This window comes from Rhinopithecus bieti, unplaced genomic scaffold (genome assembly GCF_001698545.2).
Source record: "Rhinopithecus bieti isolate Rb0 unplaced genomic scaffold, ASM169854v2 scaffold_5719, whole genome shotgun sequence".
NCBI classification, from domain to species: Eukaryota; Metazoa; Chordata; class Mammalia; order Primates; family Cercopithecidae; genus Rhinopithecus; species Rhinopithecus bieti.
Window position 1 is genome coordinate 212,491 of NW_016804850.1, and position 24,036 is coordinate 236,526.

Here is a 24,036-nt window from a genome sequence, read left to right on the forward strand (position 1 = left end):
TAAGTTCTGGGATACATGTGCAAAACGTGCAGGTTACACAGGTATACATGTGCCATGGTGGTTTGCTGTATCCATCAACCCGTCATCTACATTAGGTATTTCTCCTAATGTTATCCCTCCCCTAGTACCCCACCCCTTAACAAGCCCCAGTGTGTGATGCTCCCCTCCCTCTGTCCATGTGTTCTCATTGTTAGCTCCCACTTATGAGTGAGAATATGTGGTGTTTGGTTTTCTGTTCCTGTGTTAGTTTGCTGAGAATGATGGTTTCCAGCTTCATCCATGTCCCTGCAGAGGACTTGAACTCATTCTTTTTTATGGCTGCACAGTATTCCATGGTATATATGTACCACATTTTCTGTATGTAGTCTATCATTGATGGACATTTGGGTTGGTTCCAAGTCTTTGCTATTGTGAATAGTGCTGAAATAAACATACATGTGCATGTGTCTTTACAGTAGAATGATTTATAATCCTTTCCTTATATACCCAGTAATAAGATTGCTGGGTCAAATGCTATTTCTGGTTCTAATCCTTGAGGAATTGCCACACTGTCTTCCACAATGGTTGAACTAATTTACACTCCCACCAACAGTGTAAAAGCGTTCCTATTTCTCCATATTCTCTCAAGCAGATGTTGTTTCCTGGCTTTTTAATGATTGCCGCTCTAACAGGCATGAGATGGTATCTCATTGTGGTTTTGATTTGCATTTCTCTAATGACCAATAATGATGAGCTTTTTTTCATGTTTGTTGGCTGCATAAATGTCTTCTTTTGAGAAGTGTCTGTTCATATCCTTCACCCACTTTTTGATGGGGTTGTTTGTTTTTTTCTTGTAAATTTGTTTAAGTTCTTTATGAATTCTGGATATTAGCCCTTTGTCAGATGGATAGATTGCAAAAATTTTCTCCCATTCTGTAGGTTGCCTGTTCACTCTGATGATACTTTCTTTTGCTTTGCAGAAGCTCTTTAGTTTAATTAGATCCCATTTGTCAATTTTGACTTTTGTTGCCATTGCTTTCAGTATTTTAGTCATGAAGTCTTTGTCCATACCTATATCCTGAATGGTATTGCCTAGGTTTTCTTCTAGGGGTTTTATGGTTTTAGGTTTCACGTTTAAGTCTTTAATCCATCTTGAGTTAACTTTTGTATGAGGTATAAGGAAGGGGTCCAGTTTCAGTTTTCCGCATATGGCTAGCCAGTTTTCCCAACACCATTTATTAAATAGGAAATCCTTTCCCCATTGCTTGTTTTTGTCAGGTTTTTCAAAGAACAGATGGTTGTAGATGTGTGGCATTATTTCTTAGGCCTCTGTTCTGTTCCACTGGTTTATATATCTGATTTGTACCAATACCATGCTGTTTTGGTAAACGAGGAGGAAGTCGAATCCCTGAATAGACTAATAAGAAGTTCTGAAATTGAGGCAGTAATTAATAGCCTACCGAGAAAACAAAACAAAACAAAACAAGACAAAACCGAGGACCAGACGGATTCACAGCCGAATTCTACCAGAAGTATAAAGAGGAGTTGATACCATTCCTTCTGAAACTATTCCAAACAATAGAAAAAGAGGGAATCCTCCCTAACTCATTTTATGAGGCCAGCATCATCCTGATACCAAAGCCTGGCAGAGACACAACAAAAAAAAAAGAGAATTTTAGACCAATATCCCTGATGAACATCGACACAAAAATCCTCAATAAAATACTGGCAAACTGAATCCAGCAGCACATCAAAAAGCTTATCCACCATGATCAAGTTGGCTTCAGACCTAGGAGGCATGACTGGTTCAACATACACAAATCAATAAATGTAATCCATCACATAAAAAGAACCAAAGACGAAAACCACATGATTATCTCAATAGATGCAGAAAAGGCCTTCAACAAAATTCAACACCACTTAATGCTAAAAACTCTCAATAAACTGGGTATTGATGGAATGTATCTCAAAATAGTAAGACCTATATATGACAAACCCACGGCCAATATCATACTAAATTGGCAAAAGCTGGAAGCATTCCCTTTGAAAACTGGCACAAGACAAGGATGCCCTGTCTCACCACTCCTATTCAACATAGTATTGGAAGTTGTTGCCAGGGCAATTAGGCAAGAGAAAGAAATAAAGGGTATTCAAATAGGAAGACAGAAAGTCAAATTGTTTCTGTTTGCAGATGACATGATTGTATATTTAGAAAACCCCATCATCTCAGCCCAAAATCTCTGTAAGCTGATAAGCAACTTCAGTAAAGTCTCAGGATGCAAAATCAATGTGCAAAAATCACAGGCATTCCTATACACCAATAATAGAAAAACAGAGAGTCAAATCATGAGTGAACTCCCATTTACAATTGCTACAAAGGGAATAAAACACCTAGGAATACAACTTACAAGGGATGTGAAGGACCTCTTCAAGGAGAACTACAAGCCACTGCTCAAGGAAATAAGAGAGGACACAAACAAATGGAAAAACATTCCATGCTCATGGATAGGAAGAATCAATATCGTGAAAATGGCCATACTGCCCAAAGTAATTTATAGATCCAATGCTATCCCCATCAAGCTACCATTGACTTTCTTCACAGAATTAGAAAAAACTACTTTAAATTTCATATGGAACCAAAAAAGAGCCCGTACAGCCAAGACAATTNGTACAGCCAAGACAATTCTAAGGAAAAAGAACGAAGCTGGAGGCGTCACGCTACCTGACTCTAAACTTCTATAAATGAACTCATGAGGCCAAAGAATGAAGGAGACACCAACACAAGGGGGAAAAAATCAAAACAATGTGGTCAGTGCAATGGTAGAGATGTGCACAGTATATAATGGAAACCCAGAGAAGACAAACGTAACACAGCTTTAGGATGATATGGAATTTTTCTCCCAGGAGGAGAGGATGGTCAAGCTGAGAGAGGTGTGAACTGAGTGGAAAGGAGGGGAGTAGTATTCCAAGAGCAGGGAACAGTATGAGCAATTCATGGAGGTAGGAAAGTTGTATACAGGGAACCATCAGCAGGTTGTTGAATATAGGAAGCTGAATGGGGCTGGGCACAGTAGCTCACGCCTGTATTCCCAGCATTTTGAGAGGCTGAGGTGGGATCATCACTTGAGACCAGGAGTTTGAGACCAGCCTGGGCAATATAACCTGACCCCCATCTCTTCAAAAAATAAAAATAAATTAGCCTGCTGTAGTGGCAGGTGCCTATAGTCCTAGCTACTCTGAAAGGATCACTTGAGTTCAGGAGGCTGAGGTTGCAGTGAGCTATGATTATCCCATTGCACTCCAGCCTGGACAACAGAGCAAGACCCTGACTCTGAAAAAAAAAAAAAAGATCGTAATAATACTAACATACAACAAAGCATGCAGATTCCAGTAAAGCCTGTCATATTCGGCAGATTAGGCAGGTTTAAATATAGTTTCACGTGATGATGAGCCCCTAAAGGCTTCTGAGCAGGAGGGACTATCTGAAAAAAAGATAGAAAATGGTTAAGACCCAAGACAGAGAGAAGTTACAAGGACTATTTGGTTGATAAAATCTGTAGGAATTGGAATGGGCTGAATGTGGGAGTGGGGGTGGGGTGAGAGATGGGGAGGAGTGAAGACTGAATAAACCCAGATTTCTGGTTTGAGTCCAGGAGAGTAGGGTGCTGAATCCAAAGGCCAGGACACCTATACCTCTGGGAATACAGTGATGGTTGCAAAAGGCATCTGGTATTGTCCTTCTGCCACTGTCTTAAAAGGGATTCTAAAGGGATTTTCTTGCCCTTGTTCCTCTAGCCCTACACTTGCGTTACTGGCCTACGTGGATACTCACCAGCTGGCTGTGTCCATCATTGCAGCCAAGTCTGAGAATTCCTGATTATACTTAGAGCCTGTGGAGCTGCTGACACAAACAGTCATTAGCAGACGACCCTTTTGCAACAAAGTATGCTTTAAAATGTAAACCGTGGAGGCATTTTCCTTGCGTTGTCCAGAAGGAACTTTGTCCTGCGTGAGCCTGGATTAATCATGAGAGAGCTCGTCAACATTCCACTGGTACATATTCTTACTCTGGTTGCCTTCAGCGGAACTGAGAAACTTCCAAAAGGTTGGTTTGAGTAATTGTGTCTTCTTGTTGCCTTGTCATGGTTGTAGAGTGTGTGTACAAGATATGTCCACCACTGATTTATAGTATGGTGGGCTTCGGTTTTACTTGAAGAAGTAAGGGTGAGATGTATGATGAGGGAGGAAACTATATACATAAGCAATTGGTTGATGGTCTCCTCTCTACCAACATTTTCCTCCGAAGTTCTGCAATAAAAGGCTTAGCCACATAGTGCATGCAGAGCTCTGACTTCTAAGGCAAAACATAAGCATGTACACTGCAAGTTATCAAGGTCTATTTTGTTTATGCGTATGTCAAATTTCAGGGTGGTCTAAGTGGATGATGAAAACCTTTTCGCATCAGGTTTGCCGGGAATAGAATCAACCCCCTTCTCTGACATCCAGAGCATTGGCTTCTGAATGAAAATCACTTTTATTTTAAGTTTTAGCTTTGCCAAACACTTAATAAATATTTTAGTTGTTAAAAATTGGAAATACAGAAAGACATACACAATTTGCCTGTGTAGTAAACCCGGAAGACAATGGATTCTAAATAACTTTGAGGCTGGAGTCATGATTTGGCTTGGCAAGAGATTGCAAAAGTTTTTTTCAGAGCCTTTGGAATGTACCGGAAATAACACCACCTCAGGGGAAAGAAAAGCAACTTAAGAAACTGACAAACACCTGTTGCAGTAGCAAGAATGTCCAGTGATATAGTTTCTGGCCAGTGTATTATGAAACTGGGACTAGCGTATTTTAAATCAGGAAGACTGGAAAATATGTGATTTGCAAAGTGACTAAGGGCATCATTGAAATCTTTTAAAAAAAGACATGAGAAAGCAGATCGAGTGGTATCAATAAAAGAGTTTTCAAATTAAATGTTATACCATAGAGTTAAAAGGGTTTTTTGCTTTAGGACATGTTCAAATTAATCATTTTCCCTTTATATTAATCAAAGCACTGAAACGGTTTGTATTGTGTAGGTAAATGAAGGTGGTATCTGCATATAGATGCAAAACGTATCTTTAGATTTTGTGGTAAAGAATTTTCAAATTAAATGTTATACAATAGAGTAAGAAGAGTTATTTTGCTTTAGGACATTTTCCAATTAATCATTTTCCCTTTACATTAATCAAAGCTCTGAAACAGTCTGTATTGTGTAGATAAATGAAGGTGGTATCTGTATATAGATGCAAAACATATCTTTAGATTTTGTGGTTCACTAAATTAGAATTGTGGTTCACTAAAAATTCTGGAGCCATAAGGTCAAGGTTCACATGTAAATAAGATATGGGTTTCTTCACAAACAATCCGATTTCACAGATTTTTTTGTTTAATTTTGCTGCTTCTCGTTTTCCAGTTTACTTGAGTATAATCGTATCTTCAAATGTATTCAAACATTTAATTTCTAATGAATACTTTAAGGCATCTACAGATAAAAGAGACTCCAGATCTTTTCAAACAGCTAATAATAGTTAGAAGGACTTAACATTGGCTTCAGATTATTTTAATACTTCCTGATCAAACAACGGATGTCCGGTAAGGCCCCACTTGGATGTTTGAATGTATGGGTCATCCTAAGTCTTATTTGTATGTTTCTAAACCATGCAGTTACATAAAAATGATAGGGTTAAATACTAAAATACAGTCTTATAAAGAGCAGGACAATTGATTTTGATGATTCAAATAAGGATTTGTTGCACACACACACAACCCCCAAAACCTCTCTATCTGAATAAGTCTTAAATTATATGCTAGAAATAATTGATTTTCATTTCCAAACTTTACAAATAAAGCCCTTAATTCAAATGTACACTATCTCTAGTTTGAAAACATTGAAATATAGTGGCATCGAGATAACAAAGCCAAACATCCTGACTTTTAAATAAACTAACCAGTTCATTCATCCAATTTCATTTCTTATAATTTACTTACTACTAGAATTAGGTTTTAAAATCAAAAAATTAAAACAATTTTTTTCTTAGTCTATTGTACCATAAAATCTAAATTAGTATGAGTTTAACATCACCCTTAGCCAAAACACCATGTCTAGGAGAATAAACATTTATTTACTGCATACACCAGTTCTGAGAATAAATAATATCATGAAAGTACAGTCCTTAAAATTCTAAATGTTGAAGGGTGAGGAATACATTGGGAGAAAAGAGCCACAATAAAATATTATTATTATCATTATTATTATTATTTGAGACAGAGTCTCGTTCTGTTGCCAGGCCTCAGTGCTGTGGTGTGGTCTCGGCTCACTGCAGCCTCCTCCTCCCAGGTTCAAGTGATCATTTGCCTCAGTCTCCCAAATACCTGGGACTACAGGCGCATGCCACCATGCCCAACTAATTTTTGTGTTTTTAGTAGAGACAGGGTTTCACCATGTTGGCCAGGATGGTCTCCATCTCCTGACCTCGTGATCTGCCCGCCTCAGCCTCCCAAAGTGCTAGGATTACAGGCATGAGCCACCGCGCTGGCCATTATACTACTGAAACTAATAAAAATGGCCCACCCACACCATTTCTACTATTTATAGAAAACTACTGTTTTCCCTATTCTTGGCAGATAGTAATAACAAAAAGAGTTTTTTAGATAATATACTTCTTCCTAAGTCCTTTATCGTGATGAATAAAGGAAATTGCACAATATGTATTACCTAAAAAATTGACATATTTAAAATAATACAAAAGTATTCAGGGGATTCTTTTCTCACTTTCTGCACATTATTTTTTGATAAAAAATAATATCCAACTTTGTAGAATTAATTGTTCATAGTTTTCATTTTAGTTTAATTGAGACTACTGATGCCCAAAGGGGAAAAATTGTCTTTCTGAATCATTTCAACTAGTGATATTTTCAGCGATGAATTCAATGCCATAACCCAAGTAGTAGAATTTTACAAACTGTCATTTATGAAAGTAGCCAATGTTTCACTGGATAACTGGCTTAACCATATACATCAATAACACTTAATGCTTTATCAGGGAGTATGAAATGTATGGTGCGATGCTAGATTCTGCAGGAGTATAAGAGTTCATGTAAGCAGCTCTGGATTTGCTTAATATGCACAAAGAACTGTCAAATGTCTTACTTTCAAAATACTCCACTTACTACAAAACTTTGAAGTGTTTGAGTGTAAGTGATTTTATCTTTAGATAGATTTGAATAACCTCCTCCTTTAAATTATATGTATATAAGGATAGGATTCACAGATTTGACATAAGACTAAGTCAGGACTGACACAGCTGTCATTGAAATCCAGGACACACAGTCCTGGATGAATATTTTATATTGACGTGCATTGAAAGAGTTATTCATTGCATGTTTGAGTAAACAGAGTTGCTTCAAATATTATTGACCTTAAAGAAAAGAAGGAGCAGAAATTTCAAGATCTCTTTAAACTCTACCTTATTTCCAAGGGTAAATGAAGTAGGCAGCTTCTCAGTGAAATGAAACCTGATATCATTGAAGAAGAGTAACAAGTGAGGGGTGGAAAGGGGGCCTGAAGGGAGTGGCTGTATTCAGGAAGATGAGAGGATCACATGGGCCATGCTGAGGACCCAGCTGGGGCTAGGAACTGCAGCTTTCTTTATAATGCCCCTGACCTAAACATTTGCTGCACTATACCCAGCAGTGCTATGTGAACATAGGGTAGTGAGGACAGATGGCTGGATTAATTCAGGATTGGCACTTTCCAGGGTCAGTATAGCTAAAGAACTAGAGAGTAAAAGAGTTGGAGTTATATGGCAGCATACCATGCGGTACAGTTTGGATCATGAAGCAAGTAGAACAAGGATATTTAAGGCTTGGAAGAGAAGGTTAAAAAGTTTAAATCAACCCCAGAGTGTTTTGTTATACTAAAAAAATACTGCATTCATAATGTTAAGAGAAACACAAATATTTTCCAAGTCAGAGGCCTAATTTTACTAAAATAGAAAAGAGCAAATACACCTTGTTTCTTTATGTACTCAATCATTGGGTCATGTCAATCAAAAAATAATCAATCAAAAGTTGGTAAGTCAATGGCCATATGCGAGAGGCCGTAAAATACAAAGGAAAGGTAATGTCACGTCCTTCTCATCAAGAAGTTAATATCCAAGTCAAGTTTTTCTTTGGGTCCAGAAAAGGATTGTGTTCATTTCCATGTATTTGTTATTCATGTAGTCCTTGGATTGAGAGAAGAAATTGTGCCCTAGTTTAAACAGGCTCTGGCTGAGATGAAAGCTGGATAGAATGAAAGTCAACAAGAGACAGTGTGCTGAGTCAACAAATATCATTAAATACAACTGACCCATGTGATTGCGTCAGTGAAAACTGGAAAGCAGATTTGGATAACTGGAAATATGGGCAGTGTGGACTTTGCATTCTGTGTATAGAAACTGATATTGATGTACATCTTCTCTTTATCCATCTGTGCATAATCAGTATGATCTTGAAGACGCGGTATGTCTTAGAGAAAGGAACCAACTTTAACCCTGAAGTTCAGCTAGTTTAGCTCTATCACTTCCTATTTTTGTGATATGTAGACAAGTTATGTAACCACTTTTAGTATTCATTTCTGGTCTGAAGTGGAAATATTAATAGTATCTACCTTTATGATTTTTTGTGATAAATAAGATAATGAATGAAAAGTATAATGCATGGCACATACCAGATTCTTAATCAATTTTAGATGCTAATATTAGTAAAAACAGAGTCAAACTTCACATAAGACTGTTATGTCACTGAATCTTATGGGAAGGTGTTAACCTAATAAAGTTCTTAGTAACACCTTCCATATTTCTCCATGTCTATTTTCCAAGACATTCTAAGACTTACTTCTTTGATCTTAACTGATCTCAACAGTTCATGTGACACCTCCAATGTGTCACCTCATTGGAAAGATAACATTAATACTAAGTCTATTACCTCTGCCAGTTCTGCATCTGTGTATTGAGTGAAAATAAAACTAGTGCATAAAGTTTCTCTCTTATAAAAGTAGCACATGGTATTTAAGGTTGATTTTGAAAACACAAAATACATAAAATTTAAGACAGAAAAAGTCACCCATTCTTCTAGGACCAGTAACACGTTAGTTTATTTTCTTTCATTTTTTTCTATGTAGTTTTTAAAATGCTAATAATATTGTGCTACATGCTATTTTTACTTAGCACTAAAGCATGTGTATTCTATATTATTAATAATCTTCAAAACATCATGTGCAGTGACTAATATTCTGTTTAGATAACAGTGTGCTAATATATATTTAATATTCACCTCACTGAGAAAAAAGGGCCCAGATTTGTTGCTCTCATTGATTTCTGCAGTATAAATACTCCATAGTAAAAGACTCCATCGTCTCTGTGGCCAATCTCAAGCTACTCTCAAATACTGAGCACTGAGTTGGGAAATAGCATGTGTAGTATGCCTCCTTCATATATTATTTCTACCACACAGATACATTAGCGATAACCTCAAGAACTTATATAATAGTAAAATGTAGTTAAATCATTAGGACTGTCAAGTATTATTAGTTTTTAATATATTTAATTATAAATGTATACAACTTAGTTTTTAATAATGGTAATATATAACAATCACCTCTGAAAATTCCTAAAAAATTACCAAGTGGCTCTTGCAAACCTGTGGAAGACAAAACTGTGTGCCTCAATCTTCTCCCACTTGACTACAATTAGTAGAATTTAGTGCAATTGATCTGTTTCCTGCAGTCAAAGTCACTTATTTGCTTTTCTATATGTGAGATTATTTCCTTAGGATAGATTTCCAGAAATGATGCTAACGATGATGATATTATTATTATTATTTTGGAGATAGAGTCTTGCTCTGTCACACAGGCTGGAGTACAGAGGGGCAATCACAGCTCACTGAAGCCTTCAACTCCTAGGCTCAGTTGATCCTCCCACCTCAGCTTCTTCCCAAGTAGCTGGGATTACAAAGTGTGTGCCACCACACTGGCTAATTTTTAAAATTTTTGTAGAGATGTGGTTTTCCTGTGTTGCCCAGCCTGACCTCAAACTCCTAGGCACAAGTGATCCTCCCACCTCGGCCTCAAAAGTGCTGGGATTACAGGCATGAGCCACCAACCACACCCAGCCTGAGATAAAATATTAATGGTATAATAAATTTGAATGTAATAAAGACAAGGAAAACAATTGAACAGCCTGGGTTTCTTTTTCTAAATTATAGAATCAAGTAACATTTGCACAGTGCTCCATGTGGACCAAGGACAATTTTAGATGGTTTCCATTTATTTACTCCTTGTGACAAGCTTATGTGGAGACTTTATTATTATCTCCAGCTATAGCTAAGACACTGAGGTTAAATGTGGTTAAGTGACTTGCAGAGCAAGTGATGGAGCTGGGATGTGAATTCAAGTCCTGTGCTACATTGCCTCTTAATGGCTAGTTGCTCAATAGTCTTCCTTTCTTTCTTTTTTTTATTTTTTTGAGACTGAGCTTTGCTGTGTTGCCCAGGCTGGAGTGCAGTGGCATGATCTTGGCTCACTGCAACCTCCACCTCCTGGGTTCAAGTGATTCTCCTGCCTCAGCCTCCCCGAGTAGCTGGGATTACAGGTGTGTACCACCACACCCAGCTAATTTTTGTATTTTTAGTAGAGACGGAGTTTCACCATGTTGGCCAGGAATCTCTTGAACTTGTGATCCGCCCCACTTTGGCCTCCCAAAGTGCTGGGATTACAGTCATGAGCCACCGTGCCTGGCCTAGTCTTTCTTTTTAAACAGTAAAAGCATTCAACATCATCAATTAACCTTTGGGCCCACTGTTAACCACACCCCACAAGCTTCATAAAATATTGTTTTTGTTCTTTATCTCTCAAAATCTAGATGATTATACTATTAATTGCTTATTTCATTAATTTGTTGTTTAGAAAATAACTTTATATTGATATTGACTTTCTCAAACTCTATGAATTACAAGTTTGCTTCCACTGCATTTTGAAAATTAACATTTCTTTGGCATTCTATCTGCTACAATTTTTTTTCTATTACGAAAGCAATATGTATTCATTTTTTTAAAAAATCCTGTAAGATACAGAAAAACAAAAATACAAAATTACACATAATGCTCATAGCAAGGGATAAATGCTCTTAGCATTTTGCTATTCATTCTTTCAGTCTCCTTCTCTCATATATGTGTGTGTATATACATGTGTATATATGTTGTATATATACACGTACGTACATATGTATGTAATTTTATTTTTTAAATTTTAAGTTCTGGGATACATGTGCAGGATGTGCAGTTTTGTTACATAGGTAAACGTGTGCCATGGTGGTTTGCTGCACCTGTCACCCATCACCTAAATAATTGGGCTCAGCATGTATTAGCTATTTTTCCTAATGCTCTCCCTCCCCTAATCCCACAGGTCCCAGTGTGTGTTGTTCCCTTCCCTGTGTCCATGTGTTCTCATTGTTCAACTCCCACTTATAAGTCAAATCATGCGGTGTTTGCTTTTCTGTTCCTGCATTAGTTTGCTGAAGATAATGGCTTCTGGCTCTATCCATGCCCCTGCAAAGGACATAATCTCATTCCTTTTTACGGCTGCATAGTATTCTATGGTGTATATGTACCACATTTTCTTTATCCAGTCTATCACCAATGGTTACTTGGGTTGATTCCATGTCTTTGCTATTGTGAATAGTGCTGCAATGAACATAGGTGTGCATATATCTTTACAAATTTCAGAGGCTGTTACTTCATTGAGGAAAGAGAAGCATTTAAATAAGAAGCTCTCTCTTCAGCTGCCTACCAGCAAAGGGGAAAAACCTACCTCTCTGCCTCCATCTTGTCCTCCTTCTCCCTCACTGTGCTTTAAGAGGACTTTCTCCGCCCATCTGTGGTTAACCTGTCTTTCTTCCTCTGAGCCCCACATTTATCTGCTTTCTTAGGGACCTATTTCCTTCAATTAGCTCCTGTTTTTCTCCAATGTCCTGCATTTTTGCTTCTACTAGATGCTTCCAGTCAGCATTTAAACCCACTCTTGTCACTCGACTCACCTGCAGCACCATGCAGCCCCTTTCTTCCCTTCTATTGTTAAACTCTGCTGCAAAAAGATGTCTTCCCTCTCCTCTTAGTTACCACTTCCTTATCACCACCTAACCCCCACCACTGCAATCTGGCTTCCACCAAATCTGCAAGCACCAAAATCAGCATGACCTTCTCATCAGGAAACTCAACGGGCACTTTTAGGTCCTTATTTAACTTAACATCTTGGCAGCATTTGATTCTCCATCTTTTGTGAAACGTGTGCTACTCTTGGGCTCTGCCAATAGCCTCCACTAGCTTTGCTTACAACTCTGGTTTCTTCCTCTCAGTCTCTTTTCTAAACTTTTCATTCTCCCACCCATCTTTTACAAATGTTTATGTTTTCTTCTAATGGGCTTAGGGCGCCAGCCTCCCTCCGTCTTCAGGCTTTCAGAGTTACCGTTTCCTCTGCCTGGAACACTCTTTTCTCTCCACTGCACCAAGCCAAATTTGAATCATCCTGTGAATGTGTGTGAATGTATTGTGTAGTTTGTTTTTATTCCTAGTTTTATCAAGTTCAGTGGTTGAGAAACATTATTTATCATGTTAAAGAAATACTATTATATTCCTACTCTACTAATGGTTTCCAAGTAGGGAATGGATAGTTAACTCTGTTACTGCCTTTTTGACTGTGATGGGTATCTTTTAAACTATGACTATAGTAAATCCTGTTTAAAGGACTTTTCTATTAAATTATCCTTATATTTTGCAAGGATTATTTTCTGCCTAAATGCATAGTAATAATTTTGAAATTTATGATTTACTTTGCATTTTAAAATTTTACTTTAGGGCTTTACATCCTGCTTGACTTACATTAGCATTGTTTTATTCCAAAGATTGATTTGAGAAGCTTTCTATATTTTATATTCCCTATAGCTTTTGTTTGTTTGTTTTTGAGACAGGGTCTCTCTCTGTCACCCAGGCTGGAGTGCAGTGGTGTAATCACAGCTCACTGCAGCCTTGCCCTCCTGAGCTCCAGTGATCCTCCTACCTTAGGCTCCCAATTAGCAGGGACTACAGATGTATGCCACCTGTATCTGGCTAAATTTTTTTGTTTTTGTAATTTTTGTAGAGATGTGGTCTTGCCATGTTGCCCAGGCTGGTCTCAAACACCTGGATCCTTCAATGGACCCTTCTGGGCTCAATGGATCCTCCTGGGCTTAATGGATCCTCCTGCCTCAGTCTCCCGAAGTGTTGAGATTACAGGCATCAGCCACTGCACCTGGCTCCTTGTAGCTTTTATGTAACTTGAGACTTAATTCTTTCTTAAAAGTTTTTTAAAACTTACCTGAAAAATTTTAGAGCATTATATTTTTTTCAGAAGTGTTCTTTGATAATCTAATCTTTTTCTTCTGTGAGTATTGTTGATGATTTCACCACACCCTTTATTACATGTGAAGAATTTTGTTTTTAAAATTCTTAATTCTTTGGATTTTAGTTTTTAAATATTCATTACTGTTTAGCTATGTTGAATTGTGGTTCAAGAATGTGACATATAATGTATGTTTTTAAAATTTATTTAATCTTTAGTTTTCATGGGCATTTGAAAATATGTGTCATCTATCAGGGCTTAGAGTTGATGTGCATATCTGTTTAATTAATTTTACTAATTCTGTTATTCTCTTTTACTACATATATATTTTTTTCTTTTGATCTATAAACAGGATGGGGATTTTTTTAACTATCTTTTTATTGTCTATTTCTTACAGATTTTATTATAGTTAGAAAATATAGTCTATATAAAATCAATTCTTTGAGCTGGGTTAAAATCTCCTATGTAGCTTGGTATATTTTCTGTATGTTTGAATGTTTTATCTATGTGTCCTTTAAAAAAAAAGTATTCTCTAATTGTTTCATTATTTTATAAATGTACATTATATCTAGTGCCAATTTTGATGTTTATATCTTCTATATCTTTACTGTATTTCTGTCTGATTTATTAGTGTCTGAAGACATCTTTTAAAGGCTTACATGATGCTAAAATATTTCTCCATGTACTCTTGTGATAATTTTACTTTTGGGTTTATTTGAGTCCATATTTTTAAATAATTAAGTTTCATTACCATCATACCTTTTTATGGTTTGTTCCTTTTATCATTAAGTAATGTTTCTTTTTTCCTTATAAGTGCATAAGCCCTTATATTACATTTTTCTTATATTAATATTGCTATGTCACTTTCTTTGGGATATTGTTTGCTTTATACATATTTTCCCTCCCATTTATTTTTAACATTTCTGTTTTATTTTATTTAGGTGTGCCTTTTGTATTTGATAGCATCTGTCATTTCATAGGTCAGCTTATACCATCGGCACTTACTGTGATTTATGGTATATTTGGACATGTTTCTTCCACATTATTTTATGTCTTCTGTTAACCATGCTTTTTCTAGGCTTATTTATTCCTCCTCTTCTTCCTGTTTGTTTTTGCTTTTGTTTTTGACTGATGAAGGCTTTCTAGTACCTCTTTTTTGGTCCTGTTGTTTTGGGAGTTTTACATTTTATCCATTTTTCAGTGGTAACCATTAATGAAGTTTTAACATAAGCATTTAACCATAGATTTTTCTTTCTGTTTGAAGTTAGTCAATATTTCTGTCCTCTTGTATTTTATGGCAAAGAGCTTAGCATTTTGTAACTATTTAGCATTTTAAACTTCTTCCCTGAACTTTGATCTTATAATTGTTTGTCTGGAATTTAATTCCACTCTTTTTTAAACACAAAATTTGTGAGTTTTAAAATATTCCATAGTGCATTAAAATTGCAATGATATTTCACTACCATTTATGCTATTGTTTTTTATAACTCACCACTTTCTTTCCGGTATAAATTATTCCTTTCTGAGTTTATTTACTCTAGTAACTATTTCAGAGAAAGTCTGTGAGTGGTAAACACTTTCAATATTTGTTTACAAGTGTTCTGACTTTAAAATTATTACCTAAGCTAGCTGTATGATTCTAAGCTAACAGTTATTTTTACTTAGTCATGTAAAGATATTAGCCTATTGACTTTTGGTATCAATTGTTGTTGCTGAATAATCTCAGGCTACCCTGAATTGGCATTCTTAAGGAATTAATCTTTTTCTTCCTAGTAGAGTTTAAGATTTTCTTTATCTTTAAGTTTTATAGTTTTAATTCAATGTGTCCAAGTATGAATTTCTTTCTTTCCTTTTTTTTTTTTTTTTTTTTTTTTTTTTTTTTTTTTTTACCTGAGACAGTCTCTCTCTATCACCCACGCTGGAGTGCAGTGGTGTGATCTCGGCTCACTGCAGCCTCCACCTCCTGGGTTCAAGTGATTCTCGTGCCTCAGCCTCCCATATAGCTGGGACTACAGGTGTGCATCACCATGTCCAGCTAAAGTTTTTATATTTTTAGTAGAGACAGGGTTTTACCATGTTGGCCAGACTGGTCTTGAACTCCTGAGCTCAAGTGATCTGCCCTCCTCAGCCTCCCAAAGTACTGGGATGACAGGTGTGAGCCACCATGCCCAGCTGAATTTCTTTTTTAAAAATCTGTCCTGTCACTTGGTGGGTACTTTCAATCTTAATATTCCTGGGTTTCTTTTCAGTTTTGAAAATTATCAGCTATTTACCTCTTTATATATTGCTTCTAGGCTGCTCCCCTCTTTTATTTTTCTCAAACTTCTATCAGAAGTGTATTAGTGCCTGTCACTCTATACTTTATATCTCCTAACTATTCTTTAATAGTGTCCATGTCTGTATTTCTTTGTACTATGTTCTGTATATTGTAATGATTATAATATATTATAATGATTATTATGTTATGATTATATTAATATATGTCATGATTATAATATATAATGATTATTCCATTGAAAAGCTGGGAAGAAGGTGGCCCTGATGACTGTGTATAAGAAGATACTTTACATAAAAATTCTGCTTTCTTATTTCAACTACTATCTTTCAACTTTTGTATTTACTCCTTTTGTAGAAGCCTTATAAATACAGTTTTGTTCATTTAAACAGTATATTAGTCATGGTGCTCACCCTGGGAATTAAAAGATGCCTAAAACATGATCCCTGAACTAACACTCAAGGTTTTAATAATTGAGTGTGGGACAAAGACGTAAACAGATCATTTTAATAGTATCTGTGTGACAAGTAACATTATAAGATTGACATTTACAGGATAACATAAGGTTAAGGAAAAGGGCATTCGGGTCTGCCTAGCATGTCAGGGAAAGTGGAAGGAGATGGATGTTTAAACCAAATCCTAAAAGACAGAATAACATTAGCCAGGGAGATATGGGGCAAGTAAAACACTCCCACTCACCATTTTTGCTCACTCTCAGCAGATGAGCTTGCCTTTGACTTTACAAAATAAAAATAAAAAAAATACTAATAATAAGGTTTATTCAGAAAGTGGATGTATCTTTTATGACCAAACAATGTGCCAGTCTGTTCTAGATGCTTTATAAGTCTATCACTGACTATTTCACCTCTAAACGTCAATCACACTACTTGTTTGACTTTGATATATACCTTGCCCTTTAAATGAAGCGACCATATGATTTACTGTATAAATGCAGATAGCTCTCATTTCACAGAGGAGTGAGAAAAAAGAAGGGACCATGTCTCTAGCCTTTCCTCCTGTTGTCTTACAAAAATAAAATAGAAAAAAACAGCTTTATTGAGATATAATTCACATACCTTGTGCTTTACCCTTTAAAATGTACAATTCACAAAGTGGTGCCTCTTCATTTTCTAGTTGTATGCCACAGTGAATTCTCTACAAATCTGATGAAGCTTAAGTTTCAGATTCTCTCATTTGCAGGAGCCCTTTCTAAGACCCTCGCTGGGCTTTAGTAATGTGCTTATATGAGTGTCTATTTTTATAAAATCAGGGGAAAATTGTTCTTAAACAACAATTTTTAAAATTATTATCCTTTTCCACCTTGACTTCCCTTCAGAGTCACTTTCCTTTATGCTAATAATACTGGGGTGGCCACAGAAATTTTGTATTCATAATTTTATATTTTTCCTTTAAAAAGTACTCTCAAGTTGCATAAATTTGGGCCCCATAAAACTTGGATCTGCCTCTCCTCATATATCATAGAGTCTAAGCCCTGCTCTCCTGAGAGTCTTCTCTTTTGGTTTTCAAATGCCTAGTTTGGAAGTAGAAACAACATTCTTTACATAAGCTCTTCCTTTCTTTTGGCAAATTTCTACTCTGGGGAAACAGAATTCTCATTCAGGTATGTAATGGCTTCTGACTGCTTAAGGAAGGGTTAGTAAACAAAATTCTAGAATGTTCTCTTTTGATTTCTCCTTTCCTTTCAGCTCCTGTCATCACCACTCCTCTTGAAACAGTGGATGCCTTAGTTGAAGAAGTGGCTACTTTCATGTGTGCAGTGGAATCCTACCCCCAGCCTGAGATTTCCTGGACCAGAAATAAAATTCTCATTAAGTAAGTATTACACATTTTAATTTTTTAAAATTGTTGTGGGTATATAGTAGGTATATACATATTTATGAAGTAGATAAGACATTTTGATACAGGCATGCAATGTAAAATAAGTACCTCATGGAGAATGGGGTATCCATCCCCTCAAGCATTTATCATTTGAGTTACAAACAATCCAATTACACACTTTAAGTTATTTTAAAATGTATAACTAAGTTATTATTGACTATAGCCACTCTGTTGTCTTATCAAATGGTAGGACTTTTTCATTCTTTCTACATTTTTGTACCCACTAAACATCCCCTAGTCCCCCTGATCCCTGTACTACCCTTTCCAGCCTCTGGTAACCATCCTTTTACTCTCCATGTCCATGAGTTCAATCGTTTTGATGTTTAGATCCCACAAATAAGTGAGAACATGCAATGTTTATCTCTTATGCCTGACTAATTTCAGTTAACATAATGATCTCCAGTTCCATTCATGTCTTTGCAAATGACTGGATCTCATTCTTTTTATGGCTGAATAGTACTCCATTGTGTCTCTTGTACCACATTTTCTTTATCCTTTCATTTACTAATGAACACATAAGTTGCTTCCAAATCTTAGTTACTATAAACAGTGCTGCAACAAACATAGGAGTGCAGATATCTCGTTGATATACTGATTTCCTTTCTTTTGCTTATGCATCCAGCAGTGGGATTGCTGGATCATATGGTAGCTCAATTTTTAGTTTTTTGAGGAAACTTCAAACTATTCTCCTTAGTGGCTGTACTAATTTACATTCCCACATCAACAGTATACAAGGGTTCCCTTACCTACACATCCTTGCCAGCATTTGTTATTGCCTGTCTTTTGGATATAAGCCATTTTCACTGAGGTGAGATGATATCTCATTGTAGTTTTTATTTGCATTTCTCTGATGATCAATGATGTTGAGCACTTTTTGATATGCCTGTTTGCCATTTGCATGTCTTCTTTTGAGAAATTGTTCAAATCTTTTGCCTATATTTGATTGGATTAATTGATTTTTTACTGTAAAGTTGTTTGAGCTCCATATGTATTCTGGTTACTAATCCTTTGTCAGATGGGTAGTTTGCAAATATTTTCTCCCATTCTATTTGTTGTGTCTTCACTTTGTTTATTGTATCCTTTGCTGTGCAGAAGGCCTTTTAACTTGATGTGATCCCATTTGTCCATTTTTGTTTTGGTTGCCTGTGCTTGTGGGTATTGCTCAAGAAATTTTTGCCCAGACCAATGTCCTGGAGAGTTTCTCCAATGTTTTCTTGTAGTAGTTTCATAGTTTGAAGTCTTAGATTTAAGTCTTTAATCCATTTTGATATGATTTTTGTATATGGAGAGAGATAGGGGTCTAGTTTCATTCTTCTGTACATGGAAATCCACTTTCCCACACATCATTTACTGAAGAGACTTTTTCCCAGTGTATGTTCTTGGTACCTTTGTTGAAAATGAGTTCACTGTAGGTGCATGAATTTATTTCTGGGTTCTCTATTTTGTCCCATTGGTCTATGTGTCTCTTTTGATGCAAGTACCATGCTGTTTTGGTTACTCTAGCTCTGTAGTATGATTTGAAGTAAGGCAATGTGATTCCTCTAGTGTTTTTCATTTTTCTTTTGGCTATTCTGGGCCTTTCGTGGTTCTACATAAATTTTAGGATTTTTTTTCTATTTCTGTGAAGAATACCATTGGTATTTTGATAGGAATTACATGGAATCTATAGATTGCTTTCAGTAGTATAGACATTACAATAATATTGGTTCTTCCAATCTATTAATATGGAATATTTTTACATTTTTTGGTGTCCTCATGAATTTCTTTCATTGGTATCTTACAATTTTCATTATAGAGATCTTTTACTTCTTTGATTAATTCCTATTTAATTTTATGTGTGGCTATCATAAATAGGATTATTTTAAATTTATTTTCATATTGTTCATTGTTGGCATATAGAAATGTTACTGATTTTGTATGTTGATTTTGTATCCTGCAACTTCGCTGAATTTATCAGTTCTAATAGTTTTCTGTGGAGTCTAAGCTTTTCCAAATATAAGAGCATATCATCTGTAAAAAAGATATTTCTTCCCATCCAATTTGGATGGCCCTTAATATCTTTCTTTTGTCTAATTGCTCTAGGTAGGACTTCCATGACTGTTTTGAATAACAGTGGTGACAGTGGACATCCTTGTTGCATTCCAGATTAGAGGAAAGGCTTTCAGTTTTTCCCCATTCAGTATGATACTAGCTGTGGGTCTGTCGTATATGGCTTTTACTATTCTGAGGCGTTTTCCATCTAATTTTGAGGGTTTTATCACAAAGGGATGCTGAATTTTATCAAATGCTTTTTCAGCATATATTGAAATGATCATATGTTTCTTACCTGTTGTTTCTTTATCTGTTGATATGATGTTTCTTTATCTGTTGATATGACCATATGTTTCTTTATCTGTTGATATGATGTATCGCATTGATCGATTTGCATATGTTGAACTATCCTTGTATCCCAAGGATAAATTCCAGTTGGTCATGACAGATGATCTTTCTAATGTATTGTTGAATTTGGTTTGCTAGTATTTTGTGCAATCTGGATAGGCTGATAATCCCAAATCATCAATTCCTGGTTCCTTTTTTGCTTAGCAGTTTTTCCCACTTATCTTTTCCTCTTGAATTTTACTATAACCAGCAAAAAGAAATGAGGCCACAGCTTCGACACATTGCTTAGAAATTTCCTCAGCTAAATATCTGAGTTCATCATTCACAAGTTTTGTTTTCCACATAACTGCAGGACACCATTCAGCTAAGTTCTCTGTCCTGCATAACAATGATCCCCTTTTCTTCCTTTCCTAGTAACATGCTCCTCATTTCCACCCAAGTCCTCACCAGTAGTGCTTTGAACATACATATTTCTACCAACAGTCTGTTCATGATAATTTAGGTATTCTTTAAGATGATTTAGATTTTCTCTATCATTCAACTCTCTTCCTTCCAATTCCTCAGGAGCAGAATCATTAACACACATATTTCTATTAACAGTCTCTTTGAGGAAATGCAGGCTTTTTCTAGCATGCTTTTCAAATTTTTTTCAGTTCTAACTATTACTCAATTTCAAAGCCATATCCACATGTTTAGGTATTTATTGCAGCAGCACCACACTTCCAGGTACCAAAACCTGTATTTATTTCTTATTCTTGCTGTAACAAATTACCACAAACTTAGTGGCCTAAAACAACATAAATATATTATGTTATCGTTCTGGAGGTCACAAGTATGAAATAAATCTCACTGGGCTAAAGTCAGTGTTGGCATGGCTGAGTTCCTTCTGGAGGCTCTAGGGAAGAATCTGATTTCTTGCCTTTCCTAGTTTCTAGAGGCCACCTGCATTCCTTGGCCCCCTGCTCCACTTATAATACTAGCAATGGCACTACTCTGACCTCTGCCTCCATTGTTGTACCTCCCTTTATCAATCTGTCTCCTTCTTCCATCTTTTAAGGATACTTATTATCACACAGGGCCCACTTGAATAGTCCAGAATACTCCATTTTAAGATTCTTAACATCTGCAAAATAAGGTAACATATTGACAGATTTTGGTGATTAAAACAAGAACCTTTGTGGGAGTGTTACTCTGCTTACCACACGCATTTGGCATTAAAAAAATCTTATTTGGTTAAAAGAAACTCTCTTTTATATTGCTGCTTCTCTTCCTATTTCTTTCTATTGCCCTAATTCCCTTCTTAACAAATGGTGTGCATATAATTAAATAGATAATATATGTAGAGCATATATTTTTGTTGTTTGAAATTGTTTTCCTTCCTTATGTATCCCAAGTAACTAGAGTGTGCCTGGCACTTGTTAGCATTCAGTAAGTAATAAGTAATTGTTTAATGAAAGAATGAATATTCAACTAACCATTAGTTACTTCTATAAATAATTAACTCTTTCTGTTCATTGTATTTATACGTATGCATGTTCATTATCTATTAATAGCTGCTACTTCCCAGAAATTATTGCGAGAAGACCCCTATATCTTGGTTTTATATGCTTTCCTGAATAAAGTAAACTTTACATTTTGTCTTATCAGTAGGCATCACCCTTTGAAAGTGTTTTTGAAGGACTATGTTACTTTTGACTATTGGAGCTTAAGAAACATGAGAATATATAATGTTAGCTTTATTTTACCAAGTAAGGTTATTCTATTATTCAGAACTCACTCAAGTTTCCTCTCACCTTTATTCTACTTCCTCATTAATGATTATCAGTTTGATAAGTTAATCATAGCAAAAAAATCACAGATGAAGCACTAATCTGTCATTTTTCTCTGTGACCTGCAGGCTCTTTGACACCCGGTACAGCATCCGGGAGAATGGTCAGCTGCTCACCATCCTAAGTGTGGAAGACAGTGATGATGGCATTTACTGCTGCACTGCCAACAATGGTGTGGGAGGAGCTGTGGAGAGTTGTGGAGCCCTGCAAGTGAAGATGAGTGAGTGGGAAAGAGATTCGTCTATTGATTTGAAAGTTGACTGGGTACACTTATTTATTTATTTATTTTTTATATATTTTTTTGAGACAGAGTCTCACTCTGTTGCCCAGGCTGGAGCACAGTGGCATGATCTCGGTTTACTGCAACCTTGACCTCCTGGGTTCAAGTGATTCTCCTGCCTCAGGCTCCCAAGTAGCTGGCACTACAGGTGCATGCCACCACACCTGGGTAATTTTTCTATTTTTAGAAGATATGGGGGTTTTACTATGTTGGACAGGCTGGTCTTGAACTCGTGACCTCAGGTGATCTGCCTACCTCGGCCTCCCAAAGTGCTAGGATTACAGGCTTGAGCCACTGCCCCCACCCTGACTTGGTACACTTTAAAACAGTCAGTAAATAGAGATTTTCTCAGGCCTGGTGATTCAGCAGTGAGACAAGTTGAAGTTCAAGCACAACCCTGAGGCCAATTAATCCCACACCTCTTATACCTGCCATCAACCACTACCCTAAGGCAAGCCTCTCAATTCTCTGTCCTCTCCCATTTTCTTAACTTCACACATCTCCTGACTTCCACCCTGAATTCTTTCACCAGGAAACCTTCCTCTAAATCCTTTACCCTACATCTGTGAAACACAACCAAACACCTTTTAATTTCTTTTTTTTCTTTATTATTATACTTTAAGTTCTAGGGTACATGTGAACAACATGCAGGTTTATTACATATGCATACTTGTGCCATGTTGGTGTGCTGCACCCATCAACTTGTCAGCACCCATCAACTTGTCATTTACATCAGGTATAAGTTATACCTTTTATTTCTAGCCTCTTTGCAGATACTTCTACCCTTTTCCTTATTTCAAATTTGATATTCTTCAGAGTGCTTCAGTGGAAGCTGTTCTGTTTTCCCCACTTCATGTCTACAAGGTAATCTCTCAGCCGTCAATGTTGCTTTTAAACCATTCTATTTTGTGTTCCTATACAAAATCTTTCCTCTGATGAGTGCTTATGCCATTCTGACCTATCTTTTCTCTAACTGTATTCTTCATGTCATCTAATAATCTAGGCACTTCCTGATATTTATTACAAAATTTGACTCCAGGCTTACTATCTTTCTATCTATCTCTACTCCTATAATCACCCTAAGAAATTTTAACAGCCATGAAATAGAACCACTAACCACTTAATTCTCACAATTCATTGACCTCCACAAATCCAGTGATGTTTGTCTGTCGTTTTTTTTTTTTTTTTTTCAATTTTAAGGCCCATACTTTTAATCTATATGTACACACATAGATGTAGTAGTTTATGAGGAATAGTGGTTTTTTTTTTTAACTTTCATTTTGAGTTCAGGGGTACATCTGCAGAATGTGCAGGTGTTTTACATAGGTAAACATGTGCCACGGTGGTATATTGCACAGATCATCCCATCACCTAGGTATTAAGCCTAGCATCCATTCTATTCTTCATGATGCTCTCCCTCCCCACAACAATATCCACGACGGGCCCCAGTGTGTGCTGTTTCCCCCCATGTGTTCATGTGTTCCCATCGTGAGCTCTCACTTATAAGTGAGAACATGGAGTGTTTGATTTTCTGTTCCTGCATTAGTTTACTGAGGATGATGGCTTCCAACTCCTTCCATGTCCTTGCAAAGGACATGATCTCATTCCATTTTATGGCTGCATAGTATTCCACAGTGTATATGTACCACATTTTCTTTATCCAGTCTATCATTAATGGGTACTTAAGTTGTTTGTGTTAACTGATTTTTTTCTTTGTTATATATATATAATATAATATATATTAAATATATAAATATATATATATATTTTTTGAGATGGAGTCTCACTCAGGCTGGAGTACAGTGATGTGATCATGGCTTACTGCAACCTCTGCCTCCTAAGTTCAAGCAATTCTCCTGCCTCAGCCTCCCAAGTAGCTGGGATTACAGGCATGTACCACCACACCCAGCTAGTGTTTGTATTTTTGGTAGAG

At 36.3% G+C, this 24,036-nt stretch overlaps 1 protein-coding gene across 4 annotated transcripts in view; it reads left to right on the top strand.

Moving 5' to 3' along the window:
• The first annotated feature begins 3,855 nt into the window (after positions 1-3,855).
• The window catches only part of MUSK (muscle associated receptor tyrosine kinase), a 130,333-nt gene continuing 110,152 nt past the window's right edge, over positions 3,856-24,036 (top strand). For all 4 annotated transcript variants that reach the window (XM_017870708.1, XM_017870709.1, XM_017870710.1 and 1 more), the window contains exons 1-3: positions 3,856-4,084; positions 17,423-17,549; positions 21,892-22,043. In XM_017870708.1, coding sequence (XP_017726197.1) covers positions 4,006-4,084; positions 17,423-17,549; positions 21,892-22,043 — 358 coding nt within the window. In that variant the 5' untranslated portion in view covers positions 3,856-4,005. The remainder of the gene's footprint in view (positions 4,085-17,422; positions 17,550-21,891; positions 22,044-24,036) is intronic.